This window comes from Plodia interpunctella, chromosome 4, assembly GCF_027563975.2.
Source record: "Plodia interpunctella isolate USDA-ARS_2022_Savannah chromosome 4, ilPloInte3.2, whole genome shotgun sequence".
NCBI classification, from domain to species: domain Eukaryota; kingdom Metazoa; phylum Arthropoda; class Insecta; order Lepidoptera; family Pyralidae; genus Plodia; species Plodia interpunctella.
The window spans coordinates 3,864,552-3,887,619 of record NC_071297.1 but is presented as its reverse complement, the minus strand read 5'-3'; the positions used below and the strand labels follow the sequence as shown (position 1 = coordinate 3,887,619).

Below are 23,068 nucleotides of genomic sequence, written 5' to 3'. Positions count from 1 at the left end.
ATCGTATGCCCGGTTTTACAATGCCTATCTTGCCGCTATGTATGAAGATAGGCCGGCAAGTTTTATGACCATGTTCTATTTATTTCTTTTGTTGTTAGTTGTCTTTTTTTATACAAAGTTTAATAATGTAGTTGACAAAGCGCTCAGAAAATTTTGGGATTGCTGTAAGTCAGTCTGTCTTGCTGCCTATTAAAGCTTTCAATCCTTTACAATTGGATATAATAGGATTTTGGTAAATAAATCAATTTAAGAACTATTATTCCCTTCAATATTTACAAAACATTGAGTTGTTTTATTGATGATATTTCTAGCAAGTGTAAAATTTTATTTAGTCTATTTCATTTGAAATCTGATTTCTTGATCTCACCCGAAATTACATGACTTGGAAAATAAATTCACCAAGTCGAAAAGAGTCGAAATTTTTTATCTAGACTATCCATAAATACTTCCACTACATTTACAGCATTCGGCATTGGGTCCATGATCTACTCCGGGCTGGAGTTCGGGCAGTACTGGGAGCTAGAGAGGAACACGAACTGTCACAACGTGCTGCTGGCTCTCACGCCCGCCACCAGGATGGCCTTCATCTTCATACAGATGTACTTCATCTTTCTGAACAACGAGGTAACATTATGATTTATACGCAAAATTTTGAAGAATGACGTTAGTGCCATTACTACATTGTCTAAATAGACCGTAGGTATAAACGTTTCACCCTTTCTTGACTTTTTGAGTTTGACTTGCAGCAAGCTTTTAACTTATGATTGGTCTTCCCATTCTGGGACTATTTAGTCCAAAGATTTTTAACTTACTTAAACATAATCTTGTTATATTTATTATGCCTTTTCTTTGTTGCTATATTTAAATCGGACATCAGTTCTAAAAAGACATTAAGTCAGAGTATGTTCATAAATAAAAAGAAATCTATGACAATATAGATTTCACTCATCAGACAAACTCTTGCATTTTGATTTCTATTCTAAGAACAATATAAAATTTAAAATTACAGATGAAAGTGTACAAGCATAAGATAGTGGCCAGGTTCGGGCTGATGCACATGGTGGGCACCAATCTGAGCGTGTGGCTGAACGTGCTGGTCCAAGAGACCAAGCACGAAATTCTCACCTTCTACGACCCGGAGAACAAAACCATCGGCCTTTCACATCGGCTAGGTAAGATTTTCAAGTATTTTATAGTGACTTGGAGGCTTCAGTAGGCATGGGGTTAAAAAAAGAATTCAGGATTCTAAAATCTTCATTGGTTGAAAATTAAACTAAAAACTAAGTCCACTGCCGAAATTTAAGCAATATTAAAGTAGTAGCAAAGTAAAGGTTATTTTCTTGTGGATCCCGTAGAAAACCTGAAACACTGTAATTCCCCTTTTTAAAAGTCCCCTTTTAGTATCAGAAATTTTGACTGTTAATGGATAATAAAAAGGTATTTTAGTAATTTTCCTAGATAGTTACCCTATCCATGAAGATATGTAGTAGACTACTATTTGGATAGCGTAATTAAGTACATAATTTACTTACCCGAGGAACGTAATACTTTCTTCTTCTTCACAGGCGATGTTGGTGGTCATTACATCAAATGAAATACACATTATTATTATTTATATTACTTTCTCCGTTTCACACACAAGTTGATAATCAATGACACATTCCTCACAATGTTTTTCTTCACCGGAAACAAGTGGTGGAATACAAACTTATGTGACACGACTAGGATTGGAACTTGTTTATACCAATACACGACAACCGTTTTAAATACCAATCATAATAAAGTCGTAATAACTATGTTCTTATGTCCTCATCAATATCTATACATAGGCAATGAGATGTGGCTTTTTAACCAACCGTTCACAATTCCGTGTTTCGTATCGTTTCGCTACCCTAGTTGAACGAAGTCGCGAGTCTATACTATACATATAGCACCTGTAGTCCTGTACTGCCGACTCGATGTCCCGTCAATCGATATTTACCCACATAAATATACAATGCGGTAGTAGTAAAAGGTCGGTGTTGGTAAAGAGTTATCGACAGGACACCGGCAGAGATTACAATTTTCCAAGAATTTTATAGTTTTTGCCTGATCAGGAATATTTTGTTATAAGTTGTGCTGATATAAGTAAATATATCAACTAGCACAACTTTGCTTAGCTATTTATAAATATTTATATTATAAGCTTAATTTAATTGACCTAAGATAGAAGCTATAATAATATAGCTTATTTTAATTGACCTAAGATTTGAAAAATAATAAATTTAATGAAGGGAAAGCGATAAAGCGAATCTATCACTAAAAAGTATACCTTCTAGACAGATAATTTTCTTATTTATGCTTTTGTATTGTGGTAAAGTTAATTTATTGTCCTATTTATTAGGATTTCGGATAAAAATGAATGATAAATAATTTCAAAATGTATGTCTTTTCATTATACTTTTTCATTTATTAGTTATATATCCTAATCATGTGATTTGAATCTATACAGTTGTAATTCTGAATTTTTATTTCAGTAACATATTTCTGAATTCAATATATATTTCTTAATTGAATTGAAAAGCATTAAGGTCTCTCTCGTTTTTGTTTGCGCTACCCTAACCTCGCTACCCGAATAATGTGAAAACTCCTGCGTCCTCTCATTTACTTGACCCTTTCTTGTTTAAGCAGTAATATACATTGAAACGGTTTATTAAAACATGTGTTTGTATATCAATCTGACTCATGTTTTCATCGACCGCCACTTACTTCCAGTGAAGGAAAACTTGAGGAAGCCTACACTCGGGTTGAATATCAACCTGTGTGTGAAATGAGAAGGCAATGGCAAACCACTTCATTATAGTGCCAAGAAAATCATTGTGTGTGTTACTTTTAGTGAAATGACCACACTATGCTCAGTCATGAGGAATACGAATATAGAGGTTTAAGTACATACATTTAAATTTGATTGCTTGGCAATTGGACGGGTTGTCCCATTTGGGAGACATTAATTTGAGATAACCCTTAACCCCGCATAATGGGCTATTCCCGAAGTTATGTCAATTGCATTCCGATCTCCTATCGACGCTGGACGGCATTTTGCCTTAAATTCTACAGGCCCTTCATAATGGAGAACCAACAATTTCTACATTTATTCGTATCTATACAAAAGTCGAATAAATAATAATTTATTAATTTAGATAAATTTAATTTGTAACTGATTTTACTATTTTAATTTTTAAAAATTATTTCAGCATTTCAAAAAGCCTTTTCACCTTCATTGGCTACGGAAGTTCCACCGTCACATCCTGCTGCGGCGCATCTACGAGTTCCCCGAGGACTTAAAGGACCCCATCACATCTTCGAGTGTAGACGAACTAACATCATGGGATCCCTAGTCCAAGATGCCTCGCCCTTTCTCTTCCCCTGCACTATTGAATACTCACTCATCTGCGCTGCCATATTATACGTCATGTGGAAAAACATATCCAAATATCCATCGAAAGATGTCGCAGTGGCCATAGCTAAAGCCAGAATCCTTGAAGGTTTAGCCTACAAGAAGTCACCTCATTTATACAGCGTTGACTGTGCTCGAGCACACAAGGGTTTATTCTTTGGAATCCTCGTACTAGTCCTTACAATTATATCATTAATTTTATTTTTCGTGTTGGTATCTAAAAAAGAATACGCTTCTTTGGCCGTCGTGGAAGTAAACGTATGTGAATTGGGTTTATACGCCATGACGACATTTGCTAGTTTGGCTGGAATGGTATGCGTTAGAAATCTGAAGTACGATGGCAACCGAAATCTTGAACTGGACAACATACTTCTAGTGGGGGCTCAAACTGGTATGTTCATTTACGGAACCTTCACTATCATCGGTGGACAGTTTACTATAGAGAAGAATACTATTCTCATTCTAATAACTGCTTTATCATCATTAATTCAGACGACGTGTCAGACGATGTTCATCTTGGATGCCAGTCGAAGATCAGCGAAGACACCCGAACAGTTGCGAAAGAAACCCGGAAGAGAGATAGTAACATTTCTTCTAGTCACAAATCTGGCGATGTGGGCCATAAATACCCTTGAAAAGTCCCGAGCAGAATCGCACCCAGTTCAGTTACACTTCTACGGGCTTTGGGCCTGGACGATTATAACTCATGTTTCGATGCCACTGGCCATTTTTTATCGGTTTCATTCCACAGTCTGTTTATGTGAAATTTGGAAACGGGCTTATAAGATGAAGCCGGCATACATGTAGCGACCGGCCCGAAGGAGGTACTAAGTGCAATGCATTGGTCCATGAACTATGGTACATTGGAATTATAAAGTAGACCAGTGGTGTAGTTAGATGTTAGTGCCATAGATTCAACTATTCAGGCGTGCATGGAAAATTTAAATATAATACTGAACTAATCCTACACTGAAACTGTTCAGTAGTTTGATATCGGTTGCTATTTAAAGATGAACGTAGCGTCAAAAATTGAAATTTAAAACATAGAATTAGTTTGTAACTATAAATTATTATAACCATTTGTATCATTCATCGTAATCTATTTCTTTAAGGCGACCTCGTGTTATTATCACCCTGAATTAGTTTTGAAGTTGACTGCTCTAATGTTAAGTTATTGTATTAAAATATTTTAATGTGTTATTTATTTGTAGCTTTATTGAATGCTTTAAACGATAGTGGTATGAATATGTTAATAATGTTTAGATCACTATATTTTTCTCTTAAACGGGTAGGATTTTATTCACTTATCGCTTAATATATAATTATCCTGTTACTTTGTCTGCAAGTGTAGTGTTATTGTTGGAATTGCATAAGTTATTGTGTTCAAATTCATATTTTGTTTCAGATGTAAATTAGTTAAGGTTATATATTTGTTATCTGTCCTAGCCTGTGTCAACATTCCACTAAGTAATTAAACCACACTAGCAATAGAACTTACGAGTATGATAATTCAAAATGAATGTCTTCCATTATATTAGGTTTCATATTTTAGTTCTCACTTAACATGTCCCATTATTATATTTTTCTCATATGCTAAATATCGTCGAAGTAATTTTCAATCATTCATATAACAGGAACGATTCATATAAATATAAAACGGGAACAATAAATCGACCTAATAAGTAGTATGTTTTTGATCATTTTTTGAGCATTGAGCTTTGATGATGATTGTAGTGAAGTAATTTACATACAGATGAAAATAGTTTGTGACATAGTCCGATCTGGATTTAGAGATTTTGTAGCCATATTTTTGCGAAAAATGTAGTGTCGATATTTTCGAAAAGTTTTGATCGTAGCGATACTGTACCAAGGACCCAGTAGTTAGAAAAAAGAACACCAAAGTTTTATAAGAGTAGGAAAGGAAATTTTATAAATTGATCTAATTGCTCCAATTTTATAGCAGTTTTAAAATTATATATGTACCTATTGTGCAGTGTAGAACTAAATTATACGCTCTTGACCGTATGATCTAATTTTAATGAAATTTGAGTTTTGGGAAAAAGAAGATATGAAAAATAGTCTGCCTGGTTTGGTTACCCTGGTCGCATCTGTTTCTGCAACCAATCAAGAATGTTTGCATTGGTGTGTTCCAGTTTGAAGGGCGAGACAGGTATATAATTAAACAACATACTGTGGCAAAAGAACTTAGGTTACACAGTAGGTAGGTAACACTTGTCTATAGGCGGTGGTGATCACCTACCGTCAGATACGCCGCATGCCTGTTTAACTGCTCATTATACAAAAAAACACCGAACAAAATCTTTTGTTTTGTTCAATAATTCTATTACTACTAAGCTTGCCAATCAAGGATGGTTAATAGATGACACATTCAACATCGATGATGAGAATGGATTGAATGAAATATTATATTAATTTTAGCATGCTATATATAAATCAAGGTACAGCAAATAAATATTATTATAGATGTAGCTATTTCGTCCAGTACATTGCGAGTCCAATGCTTGTATTTTGAAAAGTCAGCTCGTAGAAAATGTATGAATATTTTATAATGATATGTATGTACTATATTAATGGAACATATAACTCTTAAGTACTAACTACATTTGTTTCTTGTATTTATGATCATTTTTCTCTTGTAAGTACTACTATTGCTCAAATTGCCACAAATATACCTTTTTACAAGCTTTTATCTTGCAATATATATACTTGCAAGTAACTATTTATGTATGTCCCTATGTCTCGGGTCGAATTTTGCAATTCAAGTTTGAAACAGCTGATATCTTTAACCGATTGAGCCGAAATATTGTACACACGTTTGGTTTGGATGACAATGCATTATTATGATAAGCATGACCTGATGGTATACCCAGGAACGGCTTCTGACGTGGGAACTCCTCAACGGTTTACTGCATGGACATGATTTTTTGGTCACACATTGAATGCAATAAGATCTCTCTGACAACAATAAAAGCTTGTGTCAAAAATAACTTGATGGTTTTTGTAAAAGTTTTATTTAAATATCTAATGAACATGATTCATTTAGTATATTTTACAATATACATAGTATAATATCCAAATAAGTAAGAGTTCTCTATCTTGCGTCTCAATAAAAAAAAGGGTTTCAGAAAACGAAATTGTTTGATGTATTTGAAAATATTTGACATACTTTATTATAATATGTAAGTAGTATTAGTATTTATATATTATTTATAGTATGTGTAAAATTATGTTGAAAAGTGTAAGTTGACCACATAATACTCACATAATGACAATTTTTTGAAGAGACTATTTTGAGCTTATGATTAGTTGTATCGCTTAACTGTTTACTAATTAGCGGCTAACATTGGCCTATTGCATTATTTTGTGCAATAACTAATAAACACAATACTTAAATTACATCCTTGTTGTTATATTATTTTATGGATTTATGGTTTAAGGTCAATTGTTTATGGCAAGAGACTCTAGTCTTGGTAACCTAATAATTGTATAATTATAAGATAAACGACAAAATCATTCATTTTGAAAATCGTAGCAGTAAATTTTTTAAACGACATAAATTGTTTTTTTTTATACATGGAAAAATAATATAATATACGATATATTTTTTCTTTAATTTGAGCATTTATCACCTTTTCGTCAAATGTATAAATATGAATGATTTTGTTAGATATCTATTGAGAACACCAATTATGACCGTCTTACACTTTTGACGTTTAGATATAGTAAGGTTTTACATTTATACCAAATATTTGTTAAATAACCTATTTATATGACATTTTGGATAATTTTTAAAACTATTTAGTTTTGTAAAATAATAGTGATACTAGCGTAATGATTTTTAAATAAGTATACATATATTTGTGAAGTATTTATTTAGTTAGGTGAGACTGTGAATAGCTGATTGTCTTCTTGGATGTTTCAAATTAAAAAGCAAATAAAATTTCTTGGAATCATTGTAAGCGTAATTAATTTGAAAAACACTACGCTACGGAGGTCGTCAGATATCGTCAACGATCGTCGAAGGTATGAATCGAACACAAAATCGAACATTAAATTTCTCTTCTATTTTTCTCTCATCCTCGCGTCTTCCCGGTTATATTCGGAGTTGTGACGCCCCGAAGTCCAGGTTTTGCCTAAAAATGTACTAAGTATTCAATTTTGAAGATTTGGATGCGCTTTTACAACCAGGTGTTTGCTTGACGTCAACCCTGTCCCTTAGTCGCCTACGACATCCACGGGAAGATTGGGTGTGGTCCTATACTAGGGCGGGATCATACGCCACATTCAATTTCTATTCTATTTACTTACAGCTATTTGAATGTCAGCTTCAGGGTTTCGTCATCGGAATTATTTATAAGTACACTATCAGTTACATTGGTGATGCTCTAAATATCTAACGCATCGACGGCCAAGTTCAATGAACGGTTAGTGCCAGATACTGAAGTACGATATACAAATGCGATAAAGATAAAAGCATTGAATGGACACTGATTTATGTATTGAAATCGAAGTTATTGAATCATTTTCAGCTGTAAGGGTATGCTGTATCAGCAAATGTCTCAATTTTCTATTATGATTTATAAGGCAGCTTCAAAGCTAGCACTAGAAATTACAAGGGTGATTTTTTTTTGCGATGAACCCGGGCATCGCTTTGTAACATTTCCGAATGCAACCGGGAATACGTGAACATAAGAGAGAGGAACTTCAAATGTGAATACACTCGTATTTAAAGACATATTATGAATATAATCCCATATTATGTATGGTCCTTAAAAAATCAACGACGAGTTTTTGAACCATTTTAAGCTATCATAATAATATAATGAAGCCATCGGTCCAATTTGTGAGCTGCCTTATAAGAAGAGAGACAGCAAGACTCTATATGGACACAGGTAAATCATGTCAGATTGAGAAATTGACATGGCGATTTGAATTCAATGGCAAGTATTCTCAATAGTACAGTCAGCAACACAGGTATTGAGGTCATACACATATAAAGTTTGCGTAAATATACAGTTGAATGGTCTTTTCCGTATTAACATTTAATATAATGTGTGTAGATCTTTTTAAGGGGACGTTCATCGAAATACTTAGGGTGAGTTGCGTCAAGTTTGACGGTGCAACCCATCCTTAGAGTGGTTAAAGTTAACGTCAAGATTGACTAATGTAACAAAACCTTATTGTAATTAAGTATAAAATAAAATCATTATTGACGTAATAATTACATTGTGGACTGTACCTACGACTCATACATCTCAGTGATTGATTAAGACTGTACTAAAGTTGTCATCTATCTAGTTTTCTAAAAGTTAATATATTATCAACTAGCTGCGCCGGGGCTTCGCTCCCGTGTGAATTTCGGAATAAAAGGTACCCTATGTGTTCTTTTCAGGTTATAGTCCCTGCTCACAGCCCGGGGCTTCTAGTATTGTAAATGCGAAAGTTCTATCAACTTATAGCGATGAAACCTAAGTATAACAGATTTATATTTAGTTAGAGCTTCCGCTATACAACTGTAAAAATCACAACACAGAACAAACAGACAACCAAAAAAAAATAGTTTAGGCTTCTATTAGTCTTATAAAGATTCCATAATTATTCTTCTTTAATATCCCTATGTACAAAAATATTTGTAGGCTAATAAGCCTACTTATTGTTTTATTATTGTATATACGACATATTATATAATACTTGCCTATATATACTATGTATACCTGCTTAATTTCCCATATTAGCCGATACTTGTCCCTATTACAAATAGAGAATTCTCATGGCTCAAAATTTGTTAAAATCTGTTCAGTCTACTATTGGCCGATATGTAAAATATATTATAGACATCATCGATTTAATTGACATAATTTGTAATTACTATAGCTGTGCGTGTCGCGAATACATAAAGATAATGATCAGCAGATTATTATGGACTCCATTGCAAGGATCGATATTTAGGTCGTGCAACTGTAGGCCCTTTGAGGGGATAAATGTTAAGTTGTTCTACAGCTATGCCAAAATAAATATAGTTGGCTCTATCTGTCAATTCGGCTGGAGTAATTTCGGTAGTGTAAGAATGTAAGTTTTGTGACGCTCAAAATTGTTGAGAATTTCTCGCAAAAATTTTTGAAACAACAGTCAAATCTTGTAAAAAAAATACAAATGAATAAATAAACAGGTGCCATGAAATAAAAAATAATAATATAGAATTAGAAATTCTTCGTTCGTTCGTCGTCAAATCGCACTAACAAAAGTAAAGATCTATTGATAGAAATGAATAGATAATACTACACACTATTTTTAATATATGTGTTTCCTGTCAACTGTGTACAAAACTATTCTTCGCTCCAGTCGGTATCGATCCATACATACTCGTAGCATGGGGGTACCAAGGAGGAGACGGGTTACAAGGAATACAGTATTTGCTGAATTTTGGATGTGGCATTTGAGAAATATTACAAAATTTTTTTATTTCATTCATTCCTTAAATTTAGCCTACGAAGATCTTTCCATTTTACTTATTATCATAACTTGTGTACATTAAGTAAAGTACAGAGGCTTACATGATAAGGAAAATTAAATAATTTTAAGATATTTTTCGTTACGTAGTACTTGAATGGATTTACCATAGTGCCGATGCAATATTTGCGTAGAATTTATGGCATTTAAAGGCGTAGAAGTAAGTTCTATATAAGGTGAAAGGTATTGTACCAGAATATTTTATCAAGATAATTTTTGACTGTGGCTTCCATTTTGCGGCTACCTTAATTTTTTTAAATCTTTACATAAAATGTCAGCCATTATTTAGTTGCAGTTTTATATTTTCTGATTCATGTTTGAGTTGCATCTCTGGCCACCCCGTCATGTTTGGGTGCAAGACACCCCTTATAAAGGCACGCGCATGTGTAAGTACTTTTAGCGTGCCTATTCATAGACTACAATGGTCTATAACAATTTAAGCATGTAGATATTGAAATAACAAAATTCAAAAAATGATGTACCTACTAAATGGTTTTTACTTTCATTTCAATTTTTTATTTATAAATAAAAAAATATGTTTTGAAAAATTCTTATTGTTTACTAATAGCAACAAAAAAAAAATGATCCTCTCCCCATACGCAAAATGATAATGATTTCAATAAATCTAGTCTTTCAAATAACTAGATTATGTTCTAAAAATATCGGAACTTTCGCTGGACGATATCTAGGCCACGTTTTAATCACTGCTGTATATATATTTATTTGGTCTATTGAGAGAGGAAAACATTCAAATGCTAATTGCGGACAGCGAACGGCACTAGCATTGTTAGGAGAAAAAAAAAACCGTGCGCATTTGAAAAAGGTTTTGCTTTGTAATATGTAATAATCGTACCTCTACCTACATTTCAATATTATTGATCAATACATTTGCTTCATAATAATTATGAATCTGTCTGTCACACCTTCAGATCAATTTTACTTTCTAAAAATCTGCAACCCACTTAACACCCACTGAACATTGAGAACGTAAACATAAAATGTGGAAAGTATGCCCAAATTTGCTCTATTATAGAGGAAATCTATGGCTTTAGTTATAGAATAGGAGGGTGAGCGTGTCTGCCATGGCACAATGGGCCCCGTGGTTGTAGCTATGCTTGTAGCCATAGGATTTGTGTGCAGAAACACCGCGCCATCCGCGAGTTGGCGCCGGGCTTCGGAATAGATCGCGCGTTCCCGCCAATTCTAAATTCGAACGAGATATTTCTGTGTTTAATTCCAATTTGATAATCTAACATTATTTTTTTTAATATTGAAGTATTGAGGCGAACGATATCTGTTTATTTACCGTTGTTTGTATAACATTGTGATAATTAAACTTGGATTATTTCTTGAGTATAGTGAGTGCGCGTCTTTATAAAAGGACTGCTAAATGGACAATGCTTCTACTCTTCAAGTAATCATCTTCCCATGAAAATGAAATCGTGAGTATTGTTGTATTTGTTTATGGACCAACAAGTCAGAGATCTAATCCCTACAAAGTACATTTGAACGAGATTTTCTAACAAGCTTTTGCTATTAATTAAACCAGTAAAGTACCACTTAAATGTACCTATGTACCAATATACCTATATATAATCATGTTGGTATGATAAAAACAGAAATTACTGCTGGTTCTAACAAGTCAAGCTTAGAAAGCGACCGCTAGCTGACAAACAAGTTTCATTTTTGTATAATAACATCTCCGTTTCCAAGTAATTCATTATATATGTGAACCATTTTCAGCGGAATTGAAACAATGTTACTAAGAATTAAATTCTAACCCGTACTAAAATTATCATTCCTCTGAGGATATATTTTTCTTTGTTGCGTGGGAATAACAGATACTACTTTTTCTATTTTTGATTTTACCACATGTGAACTCTATGCCGGGAAATAAAATGTTGTATTTCTTATGCTTTATATATATTTTGATTACTATATTATTGGTTACCTACATAGGTAAAACCGGGTAAACAAAAATTAGAGACGACATTAAATAATCATTGGCCGTAATTGGTTTTGTCATTTTCGAATATTCTTGTAGTCAAGTCAATTGTATTGTTGTCCATAAAAATAACAGTTAACGTAAATAACCAGCACACTGAAACTAGAGCCGTTTTCGTATGTTACTATAATTGGATCATAGATTTAAGACTCAATACTCAGTTTAGTCTACCATAGAGTTAGTCTTTTCTTTGTAGTAGAGCGTTCTACCAAATTAATTCAGATAACAACAATTCTTGTCGCGCAGTAAAATAAATTTTCAAAAGTATTTTTGAAATTCATTTTCTTGTTATAATTTAAGAGTGGCGACGCCCTTATTGTTTTTATAATATAAGTTTGCCATGTAATATTTATTGCTGTATTCTTAGCGAACTGTTTCTTATATGTTATAATATTGATAACCGCGAACGCATAGTAAATAAATGTTGTCAATTCTTCCAACCTCACGACACAACCGGTGTACCTTTTCAACCTGAACTTGTATCCAAGCAATACCTATTACAAGCCACGGGCAAAATTAAGTACTTAAAGTATTTCTTATTACCGGTGATTACGTTCAGCGCTTCACAAGGTACCCGATCTACAGTTAATAGTTACTATAAGAGTCGAATGGATATCGCCCAAGGCTCAGATTGTGTGGTTAGTTACCGAGCATATTGTGCCACTTACGTCGACGACAATAACTGCATAATGCGGCCACGAGCCGATCACAATGAACATTTTCTCATGTAAATGAAATGGAGCTGTTAGTGACTGCATTGACTAAGTAAGGCAAACCGGCGCTGGTTCATATTGGTTTGAAGAGGTATCTTCAAGTAAACAGAACTAGTTTTAAAGACATTTTAGAATTTCACCGCTATATGCGCACCCCCATCATTTATACAAAATGGCGTACTTTGCGTTTTTCTATGCAGGTTTAGGTAAATTAACGTCAAAGTTTACTTATACAACCGACCCTATATTTGCTTACGGTGGAATTTTATAGATTACGAGATACTTATGAAAGGAGAAAAAAATAAGACAGTCAAATCGGTAAGAATTTAATAGATAAGTTAACAAAAAGTCGATAAATTTTTCCCACGAGTTTGGCTCTGTAAGAATAAAGAATTATACTGTACGTAACTCCTGAAATGTTAAGTATTTTTATAATTACTCTGCGCAAGATGAATCGTAAAGACCACACAATGGCACATCCCAGGTTGCTAAATTACGCAATAAACTTTTTTGTAATACAATTACATGCGTGGAGTCCAAAAATGGCGCATTGTCATTTTGAATGCAGCAGTCAATCATTTTGCAGCCATCCGAGACCGGTCAAGGTCTGTAGACATGGACAGAGCGAGACATGCTCTCAATTATATATTTGTCTCTTTCACTCTTCAGATTCAGTCTAGGTGTTGTGATGAAACACTGCTTTATCAACACTGATGTTCCCACAATTATGCGATTTAAGCCGCGGATCCATTGCTGCAAGAATGTAAGACAACTGGGGCGTGAGTGGCGATGTAACTCTTGTTTATTCATACCACAGAGTTACTCAAATGACAGTGGAGAAGATATGAAAATATTCAAAGTACTATCAGGTATTTAAAAAAAAATTGCTAGTGTATTGTAAAAAAATATTCTATAATCTATTTAATAGCGGTACTTGGGCTCCTAGTTCTTTTGCGGGGTCCCACTTCAGCAGCACGGCCTGGCGTTTGTTTAATAATGTTAATCTGTAATCGTAGATGTTAGACCTATATTTTATCAGTTGTCACATAGAAATTAATATTGATAATATTATTTAATAAATTAATCCGATAAGGCCTACGCAGAAACGGAATTGCAATTTAACCATTATAATTACTGTCGTTTCTCGCTTCGCGATTTTCTTCTTCTGCATACGATTTGCGTCATTGATGGTTTTTTCAAAGTTTTTTTTACAAAGTTTCGATGGCGTGATAATCAGCATTAAAACGGTCTGTTTTTTATTAGTCTCGTTGATAATGAGGATTTTATGTTGACTGTGAGAAAATATGACAATGGTATTTTTTCTTTTTATATTACAAAATGTGTTGCCAAGCGTATATAAAAATACTTATTACCTTCTTCCAAGCAATGCATTGCCTATTTAGAGTTACTATGACGTGCAAGAAGAAGAAGCACATTTAAATGTAAGTTCCGGCTATTTGGGGGTCGATAAACTTGGTTAATACTCAATAAAAGGTTTTGAAATATGTTACATATGCAATTGCCCATTCAGAATGACGTCAACTATTTTTTTCAAGTCGCTCGATAAGAAGCATCGATAAGAAGAAAAAATCGAATCACTTGTATACAATAATAAGTTTAGTATCACATGTACTAATAGAAGTTTTAGTTAGTCAAGATCGAAACAATCGCAGCGGGCTGTAACTGTTTAAACCAGTCTAAAGCAGGACTGCAATTTCCATGTGGTAGGAGTTCAAGGCCCGTTGCATGACATAATGACTGTAACATGCAGCTATATTACGCAGGTGGATGTAGGCAATCTTCGGTTTTATCGTTTAGCTGTTAAATTCATTGAATTATATTTTAGTATCCACTTTAGTTGCACACCTTGACTTGTACCTAAATTATATAAAGCAGCAATAAACTCTTGTTTATTGCTAAGTTAGGTAATGTTAATTTTTATTTAAACTTTTAATGTTTATTTCAATTTGGAAGAAGTTGCGTGGTTTAGGATGAGATGCGTAGAATTACCAACTTGTGATTGGTATGTCTTATATTTTAAAAGCTCTTTTAAAGTGCCTGCACGCTAGGTATCTTAATAGGTATATAAATAAATCGGCAAATAATCAAAAATCACACAATGCAATTTTTTTTTAATTTTGGCATTCGTGTAACCAATTCAATTTTTTTATATGGAATCTTAAGAGTTTTTAACCTGTACAGCAAATGCAAAGTACGCCATTTTGTTTAAAGTCAACGTCAAATTGGACTGGTGCAATTCACCATAAAAGTTAGGTGTACCACTCAGGTGCCTAAGCTTAAACTTTTTAATCAAGCTCTACCAATAAATTTAAGCCTGTAATTAATGTGACCCTCTCCCTTCACAAGTGCACCATCCACCCATCCACCATGACTATCTCGGGAAGCATCTAATTAATCTGTGGAGTTCACTCGAGAGTGACAATTCGTTTTTGTTTTACATCCAACCTAACGATCAACTTTGAAAAATTTATAGGAACCACATGCGGGAAATTATGGTTTGTTTTTAGATACATGAGAACTGTATGATGTTGAATGTATTTTGTTTTGTTATTTTAATTTGGAAATTAGGCGAGAGGCGGTGCGATTAATCTTGATTTAAAAAGTTAAAATGTTTTCGTGCTTCCCGTTATTTTACTAAAAATTTACCGGTTGATGGAAGTAATACTTAATACTTATATTATGCGAAATTATTTTCATAACCCTTATGTTTATACAATTTCTATGATATTTTACGTTGCTAGTCTACGTACTGTGCCAGGGCTGCATCATTGTAAATCTTAACAATGCGCGAGATTCTTTCTGAATGAATGAAACGGAAGAATGATATAAACAACGTATCAGATCTCGTTGGAAAAACAGAAATGACAATTGGAATTCATATTGACATAGTTTCCGCTCGGTCTGCGTTCATTACCGTCTGTTATGTGGCGATTGCAATGTGGAGCACTGAAATGTTTGCTTTTATAACTTAATTAAGTCATGATCAAGTGTTATTATTATTGAAAAGTTTTGTCAAAACAGAGTTTTGGTTCTTATTATCTCTCATCCTCGTGTGTTTCTTGTTTCATTCTCCGAAATGGCGCATGAAAGTCCGGGATCCGTTTCAAAATTTTTAAATTTTGAACATTCATTCGTCTACGATTTCCTGACCGGCCGATTGTTTGACGTCAACCCTCTTTGGGAATGTTGTTATTACTTATTTGCTATCATGGCCTTGTTCTTATCCCGTCTTTTGTGGACTCGAGGACAGAAACCAACACGCCACAGATGCGGTTGTCAATAATTCTGCAAATCGTTTTATAGAGATCTTTGACTGATCGTCTCATTGTTTGGGTTTGTTTGTACTAAATAAAATTTTAGGGATTAAAACATCTTAAGAAAATTTTATATTAGACTCTGGCTCTGAGAAAAAGCCTCCTAAAAAAAAAATAATAATCACGTATTGTGTTTTTTCCGTAATTAAATTATTAATTATTACTAGTCAAATTTCTTTGTTATAGCAATGACTTGTATGGTTTTATTGATCGGTATACCATCGGCGAGTTGCTACAGGTGGTGCATGCTTTGTTTTGGTCCGTACGTTGACCCCAGCCACCCCTAGGAAGGGCGGCAGACTGTCTACCGCACCCTCTATACACATTTGGCCAAAGTGAGGACGAACATCGTGTACATTGCTTGGTTTTATCTTTTCGCTCGACGCATAGCTCACGAAGAAACAAAGCAATGTATGTCAATTAATCGCACGGTTGGAAAATAGTCAATCGCGCCCTCTTTTTCCTCTGAGCATGCGCCAAGATACTCTTTAAATTGCTTCAATTGCCCAATTTTGAATGTGAAGTACTCAATTACATTCCTGTTTTATGTCATTTATTTATCAATTGAATCTCCAGTATTCTTCAATAGCTCTTAATGTAAGTTCCACAAATAAAGATAAAATCATAGATTTAAATATGAGTAGGTATTTTTTGTATTGTTATTTGCTTTTTATGAAGATTTACAGAAACTAATCTTGGTGGAGTTTTTTTGTGTTCCAGATATACTTAGAAGTCTCAGACTTAGCCCAAAATAAAATATACTTATAGAATAAACCTAGTTGGTCGGAAATTCATATAATGACTTACGAAAATTCTCGGTATTTCTATTTAATCCACCATGTGTTGTATACCCGCGTGTAGGAGTCGCTACGTAATATCCGGCGGGCGGTCCTTTTCAAACGCCTTGCATAATGTGTAGCCGTGACGGATATCTTTTACCAAAACAGACGCCATTTTCATTTGATGTACAAGATACAAATAAAAAGCTTTAACTGGCATGCAGTGAGGTAGATTTTTGCTTTTAAATTTTTTGATACATTATAATAACAATGAAGTTCAAGATATTCTAGTGCATTCAAGTGCATTTTCATTATTATTCCTGGAATTCTGTAGCATATTTATCTGTTTTATGTACCTACTTCTGTTTCACTAGATCTAAAACATTATTAAAACTCAACTATGAAAATGTGAATGTTGTAATTCCGTAACTAAATTTTGTTACCCCAAAAACGAAATGTATTCAATCAATATTTTTCATGCGTCGCATTAATTTCTTTGTTAGTAAACAAACCAGTTATTTCTACAATAAAAAACTTACCTTTGCGTAGGGTGTATGTCGGTCACGCAACGACCGACGACTCATGGGAAAGGGACCGGACATTTCATGGCTATGGACACACGAGTGAAACTAAATCTAGATTTAACTCCACTTCAAATAGAAGCAGTGTAAGATCAGTCTACTAGACTTTCACTTGATTTGCTGTAGGTTGTTTAGTTTATAAGTCGTCCAACATATTTTATTATTCTACTTGTGGACTTAAACATGGCGCGCTGAAAAAATCTACTTTTTGGTCAGACCGTACCCATTTCTGTCGACGACGACGGAGGGAAGACTTGTGGCATGATAATAGCGCTATTTCTGACACAGATAAAGAATGGCAGACATATTAAGACGCAATAACTTCCAAGCATGGAGAGGAAGTAGAAATGTGTGGTCGAATTTCGTAACACAATTGTACCTAAATAATTTGGTATGTGTGAATACGTAGGTTGGTCTAAACCAATGTATGTACCTAATGATCTAAGGTACCTATGAACCTTTTAAAATTTACCTGATGTGGTAAGTATTTGTGTAGGTAGTCAAGAAACAAACCGGTATGACAAGCACAATAGATATGTTATGAAATGAATTGGGATTAATTTTAAATGCATCCAATCGCCGCTTCATTTGGTACTGAGATAATATGTGGCAATACTTTCATCTTGATTATGGGTATATTCACTGAATTTGAGTAGAAAGTGTATAGCAATAGAAAAATGCTTCTTTGCTCGCGACTTCGTACGTGAGAAAAATGCTATATTTCCCGATCACGTGACAATTTCTGTAAAGCCTATGTTCTTAGTGCCCAATGAGCTCATCTTTCAGCTTTCTACACCCAGTAGTTTCGGCTATGAGTTCCTGCCAGTCAGGTATGGCACACCTATAAGTATTTTTATTGATGATAGATACAAAAAATTGACGATATTTGATTCCTGTTTTATTTCGTAAATTTACTAAGAACCTAAAGTACGTTGAAACTTATTTATCTAGTACAAAGACGCCTCGAGTTATGATTACATTAAGCGTTCGCTGAACTTGCTTCCGGCGCGGTCTCTTGCTTCCAGACATCCATCGACTCTTCCAGTCATCGAGCGAATAAATAAATAAATATATAGGGACAAACTACACACACTAAGTTAGCCCCAAAGTAAGTTCGCGACTTGTGTTATAGGTGATGTGGGGACTATATTTATAACATATACACATATAGATAAAGCGAAGATAAAAGCAAGGTATTCATTCTCGAATAGGATCAATTTTAATAGCACTTAGAAAACCTTTCATACAAACATTTTGAAATGATTGTTTGATCAAATATTGAGCAGCGATCTCAGTATAATCAGTCCTATTAAATTTGGACCTATTATAATCGATGCTCTGAAAGGAATTCCTGCGTCTTTTGCGGCCATCTAGCGACTGATAAATGGCCGATAAGAAGCTACAGTCACGCCCAAATTTAATAATAACAAACTTTGTTCCGGAAGTTTGGATGCTTTGGTATAATTGTTTATTTATTGAACGAACCATATACGATGCCAATACCTCCAATTATGGTTTATAATTTTTATAAAAGGATTTGGAGTATGTTTTTATTCCAAAATTGAAAAAAATATTGTTATGTGTTTATTAATAGGTATTAAAAAGTATTACATAAATAAAATAAAATTAATATTTACGTGAAAGGCTTTAATGGATTATAGGAAATATGTATACTTTTTTGTGGCGGATATTATTATATACCTACACGTAATAATTACAGATAAACCTACATCTTTATCCCTTATAGGGAAGACAGAGTCAGATCGCGAGTTTAATGATGGAATTGAATCATAAGAATATTAACTGGCTGCGTTGAGAAGGTAATACTTATTTAATTTTAGAATTCTAATAAACCAGAAGAAACACGGCGAAATCTAGACGAAAGGCATTAAAGTTCGGGTCGATGTTCTAGACAAAACCGGTCTAGTTTTTAGACAACGAAACTGGTATAGGCAAAAAAATTATTAAGTTTAAAGTTTTTATGGAAAATGTTTATAAATATTCTTATATACAATTACGTTGTGGGATGAGAACCCGTTGTTTGTGTTGCCACACATAAATCAAACTTATTAAAAATATACAACTTCATTCCAGGCGCTGACTTTCCCATGTTTCGTAATCTATGACTGAAATATTTGTTCTTATTTCTTTAGCGTTTTTCTCTAGGTTATGCATTTTATGAACTTGTTATGTTTAATTATAATAGAAAAGCTTATGCATTATGTAATTCAGGTCAGCATATGACATTACCTATTAACAAAAAGTACCTATTTAAAGTGTTCCTTTTAGGTTTAAGAAAATTTTGCGTAAAAAAATAGATTCATAGTTATTACATATTATCACAAATGCAAATATGCTATATAGATGTTAGTGATTAAACTGAAGCAGTCTAGTTATACCTGGCTACTGTGGTTGATATTATGACAGCTGGCCACGTAAACACTGCGCACGCGCACGCACGCGAGATAGGATTGTGGAACTTCTGTCGGCGCCAGCAGGGGTTTCTTAGAACTGAAATACAACAGGTAAAGAATTGGAATTCCAAAGTTTGTGTATGGTGTAGGTACGTAGAACATTATTGTAGGTTGAAACAGTAACATTTATGTTACTATGTGGGCATCTGTTAAAATGTATCTACAACATTACTGAACTCCATTGTTTTAATAGTCTAGTAAAAATATATTAATATTGGTACTTACACACGAAGTTATATTAGCTATATTTGGTTAAATATCTAAAAAATTCAAACAATCCAAACAAACTTTTTTCATCGTGTTTCTCGTATTACCCATTCAAGTCGTTGCAGTAAAAACCAATCTTCATTAAATCCGTCCAAAAAAGTTCCAATAAAAAAATCTGTCAGCGTCGAATAACGGCTTAGTACAGATTCTTCTATTTACGATGGCGTGGTGTGAAATACTACTGGAGTCAAAAGTGTTGGCTGCGCGTCGTGGGCTGTCTAAAACTGGGCTTAAACTTGAGTTCCTGGTTTAAAATTGGTCTGAAATTGGACTATTTCATAAAATCCAGTCCATCTCTGTTGGCGGCACAATCCGAACCCCACAATGCCGCCCCCATCTGTTTCCGATGCGTCCATTCAATGTCGATGCAAGTCGTGAGAATAATGTGGATCAATAGCGTCGAATATTAACACACAAAGAACAATATTATAGTGATATATTGCATCTGATTGACCTATGTTTTGATGATTTCCTAGTGCAGCGTTTTATTGGCCTATTTATGTTAGATTACTTCAAAATCTTATATGTAAAGCTGGTGCTTTAATTTTTCTAAAAGTTAATACGTTAAAAAAGTGATAGTATCTTTGATAAGTATTCCAAGAGTTAAGAATTCTTTCATTCTTCACTCCTTCTATCAACAACTGAATTTCAACTTTATTTATTTTTAAATAGAAGCCATTTTGTCTTACCAATATCAAACATTCGGAAGGTTATCAGGATGCACAATCAAGGGATGACAATGGGGGCATTAGCGCGACGTTTAGGGTCGGACGTGACGCGACTACCAGATATATGGGATTATAAGTGGTACTATGTTGATAGTTAAGTGCTTTCGCTAATATCTAAAAGTCACTGAAGTCCAAACATGCTGATTTGGCATTCGTTATTTACTTTTTCTTCTATTGTGCTCATTTCATGCGAAAATATACATATGGTTACAAAGACTTTGTTCGAACTTTTGCCTCATTATTTATTGTTTGTACTTTTGCCTCATTTTTATTTTTACTTACATTCTTTTTCTTTGTAACAATCACTATATCCTCATTTTGGTTTTAATTTGTTTTTTCAAATTAGGAGCATTTAATTGCAATAACATAAATTCAAGTCTTGCCTTTTTCTTGTGTTTTGTCTTTCTTCTCTTGTGGCCTCCAAGTTATTGTGTCAAACACAAATTTTTTAATCGTTTTATTCAAATTTTCATCCCAAGGTACTAAAGCGTGACATTAAATCCAGATTTATTCCAAGAGATATGTATATGATTTATTTCGTCTGCATGCGGCGTCACGTCTTCTATTTAAGGCTATTCCGTGTTATTATAACCTCTGAACTCGCCAGACGTACTCACGGAGAAGGCCGAAGTCTACCGAAACTTTATGTTGTTTTTTGCTCCGTCCCGCTCTTTCACTCAAACAAAAACACCGTATTCGAAAGCTACGTTCCGAAGCTTATGGTGTCCGCCTGTTGTATAAAGCGATCGTGTCGTTACACCACCAGTTGTTATTTGTTATTATAAATACAAGACTTTGTTGCATTCATATTTGTGTACAGAAATTCGTGTCGTTTATGTAAATACTAGTTCAGTGTTCTAGCGTGTTTTCTTGTTCTTGAGCTTGTTCCTGAGTTTACGAAACAATGAAAATGTAAGTATTACATTGAATAATTATTTTGTGTTACTTAATTAGAAGAGTTTTTAAGAAACATTCTTTCTGAACTTTTGTTTTAATTTAGAATAAATTGATTGTAAATTACTGCCAATCAGAAGAAAATTGTCAATATCTATAGATAGAATGATGGTCAAAAGCAAATTGCCTTTCAGGATTTATGTGCAAGTTAACAAAGTGCTCATTAAACATAAATCTGAATCTAGTATATGCGAGGAACGTAACTGCCTTCCTGACTATGTGCAACTAATTCAACAATAATAATTTATTGCCAATAAGTATCGGTGATAAATCAGTGGCACACAGTGGTTAATAAAAGGACTATCAGTTATTGGATTCAATGATTTATGTATATTCTTGAAATATTTTCTGAAGAGGAGCTGTTCTGATATTGATGTTTCCCGGTTCACACAATAATGTCGTTTTAATTAAAATGATTTTAAATATAAATTCAATTTCATTAAAAATTACGTAATAAGAACATGTACAATGAATTTGGTATCTACAATTATTTTCTCCTTATCTATTCATAAGGAGGGTCAGTGAACCAGCAGTGGAGACACTAAAATGGCTGAAGATGATAATCAATTAGAATGCAATAATACACTGTACATATTTAGATAGGTTTAAATTATTATTTGATTTATACCTCGAATACCTTAAGTGTCTGTAACAGAAATGAAAAAATACAATTTAAGTAATTTCTTACACTTTTATATGTAACAACAAATGTAATGCACGTCTACAGTGAAAACATTATATTTTTTTTAAACGCAATTTTGAAAATTGAATCACAAGCTCGATTTGCCAAGTAGAAAATTGGCTTTCAACCAATCTGTTACTTGGCAATTTCGATATAACTTCCCAGTTAGATTTAGGTGTACTCCGCACTATGTACGATTCTAATAAGAGTTAACTGTGTAGTTGACCCGGACCGCCTAACAAATATTGTTAAAAAAATTGAAAATGGTCGATTCTGGTTTTAAGGCTCGTCTCGTCAAAAAAGATTATTATAGGTGATATGTTTTATTAAATTTAAGAGCTATATAGAGAGAGGAGATGTAGAGAAACACAATATGACAGTATCGGTATGTGGAATTATTAAGTTTCAGTTTTTCCTTATAACATCATGGTTTATTTATCAATATATTTATCGATGTTTCTTTTTGATACATGCCCAAAAAAATGCCCAATAAACTTCCCCCACCTTGAAACACGTCCAATCAATCCGCCAGAGCAAGCCATTTCGCGTACTCCATGTGTAACCACAGGAGTTCCGACAAACA

At 33.7% G+C, this 23,068-nt stretch overlaps 1 protein-coding gene across 5 annotated transcripts in view; it reads left to right on the top strand.

Annotated features, from left to right (window-relative positions):
* The window catches only part of OtopLc (Otopetrin-like c), a 54,694-nt gene extending 47,283 nt beyond the window's left edge, over positions 1–7,411 (top strand). For all 5 annotated transcript variants that reach the window (XM_053743822.2, XM_053743823.2, XM_053743824.2 and 2 more), the window contains 3 exons: positions 464–624; positions 1,010–1,172; positions 3,234–7,411. In XM_053743822.2, the coding sequence (XP_053599797.1) occupies positions 464–624; positions 1,010–1,172; positions 3,234–4,243 (1,334 nt within the window). In that variant the 3' untranslated portion in view covers positions 4,244–7,411. The remainder of the gene's footprint in view (positions 1–463; positions 625–1,009; positions 1,173–3,233) is intronic.
* Positions 7,412–23,068: the final 15,657 nt, after the last annotated feature.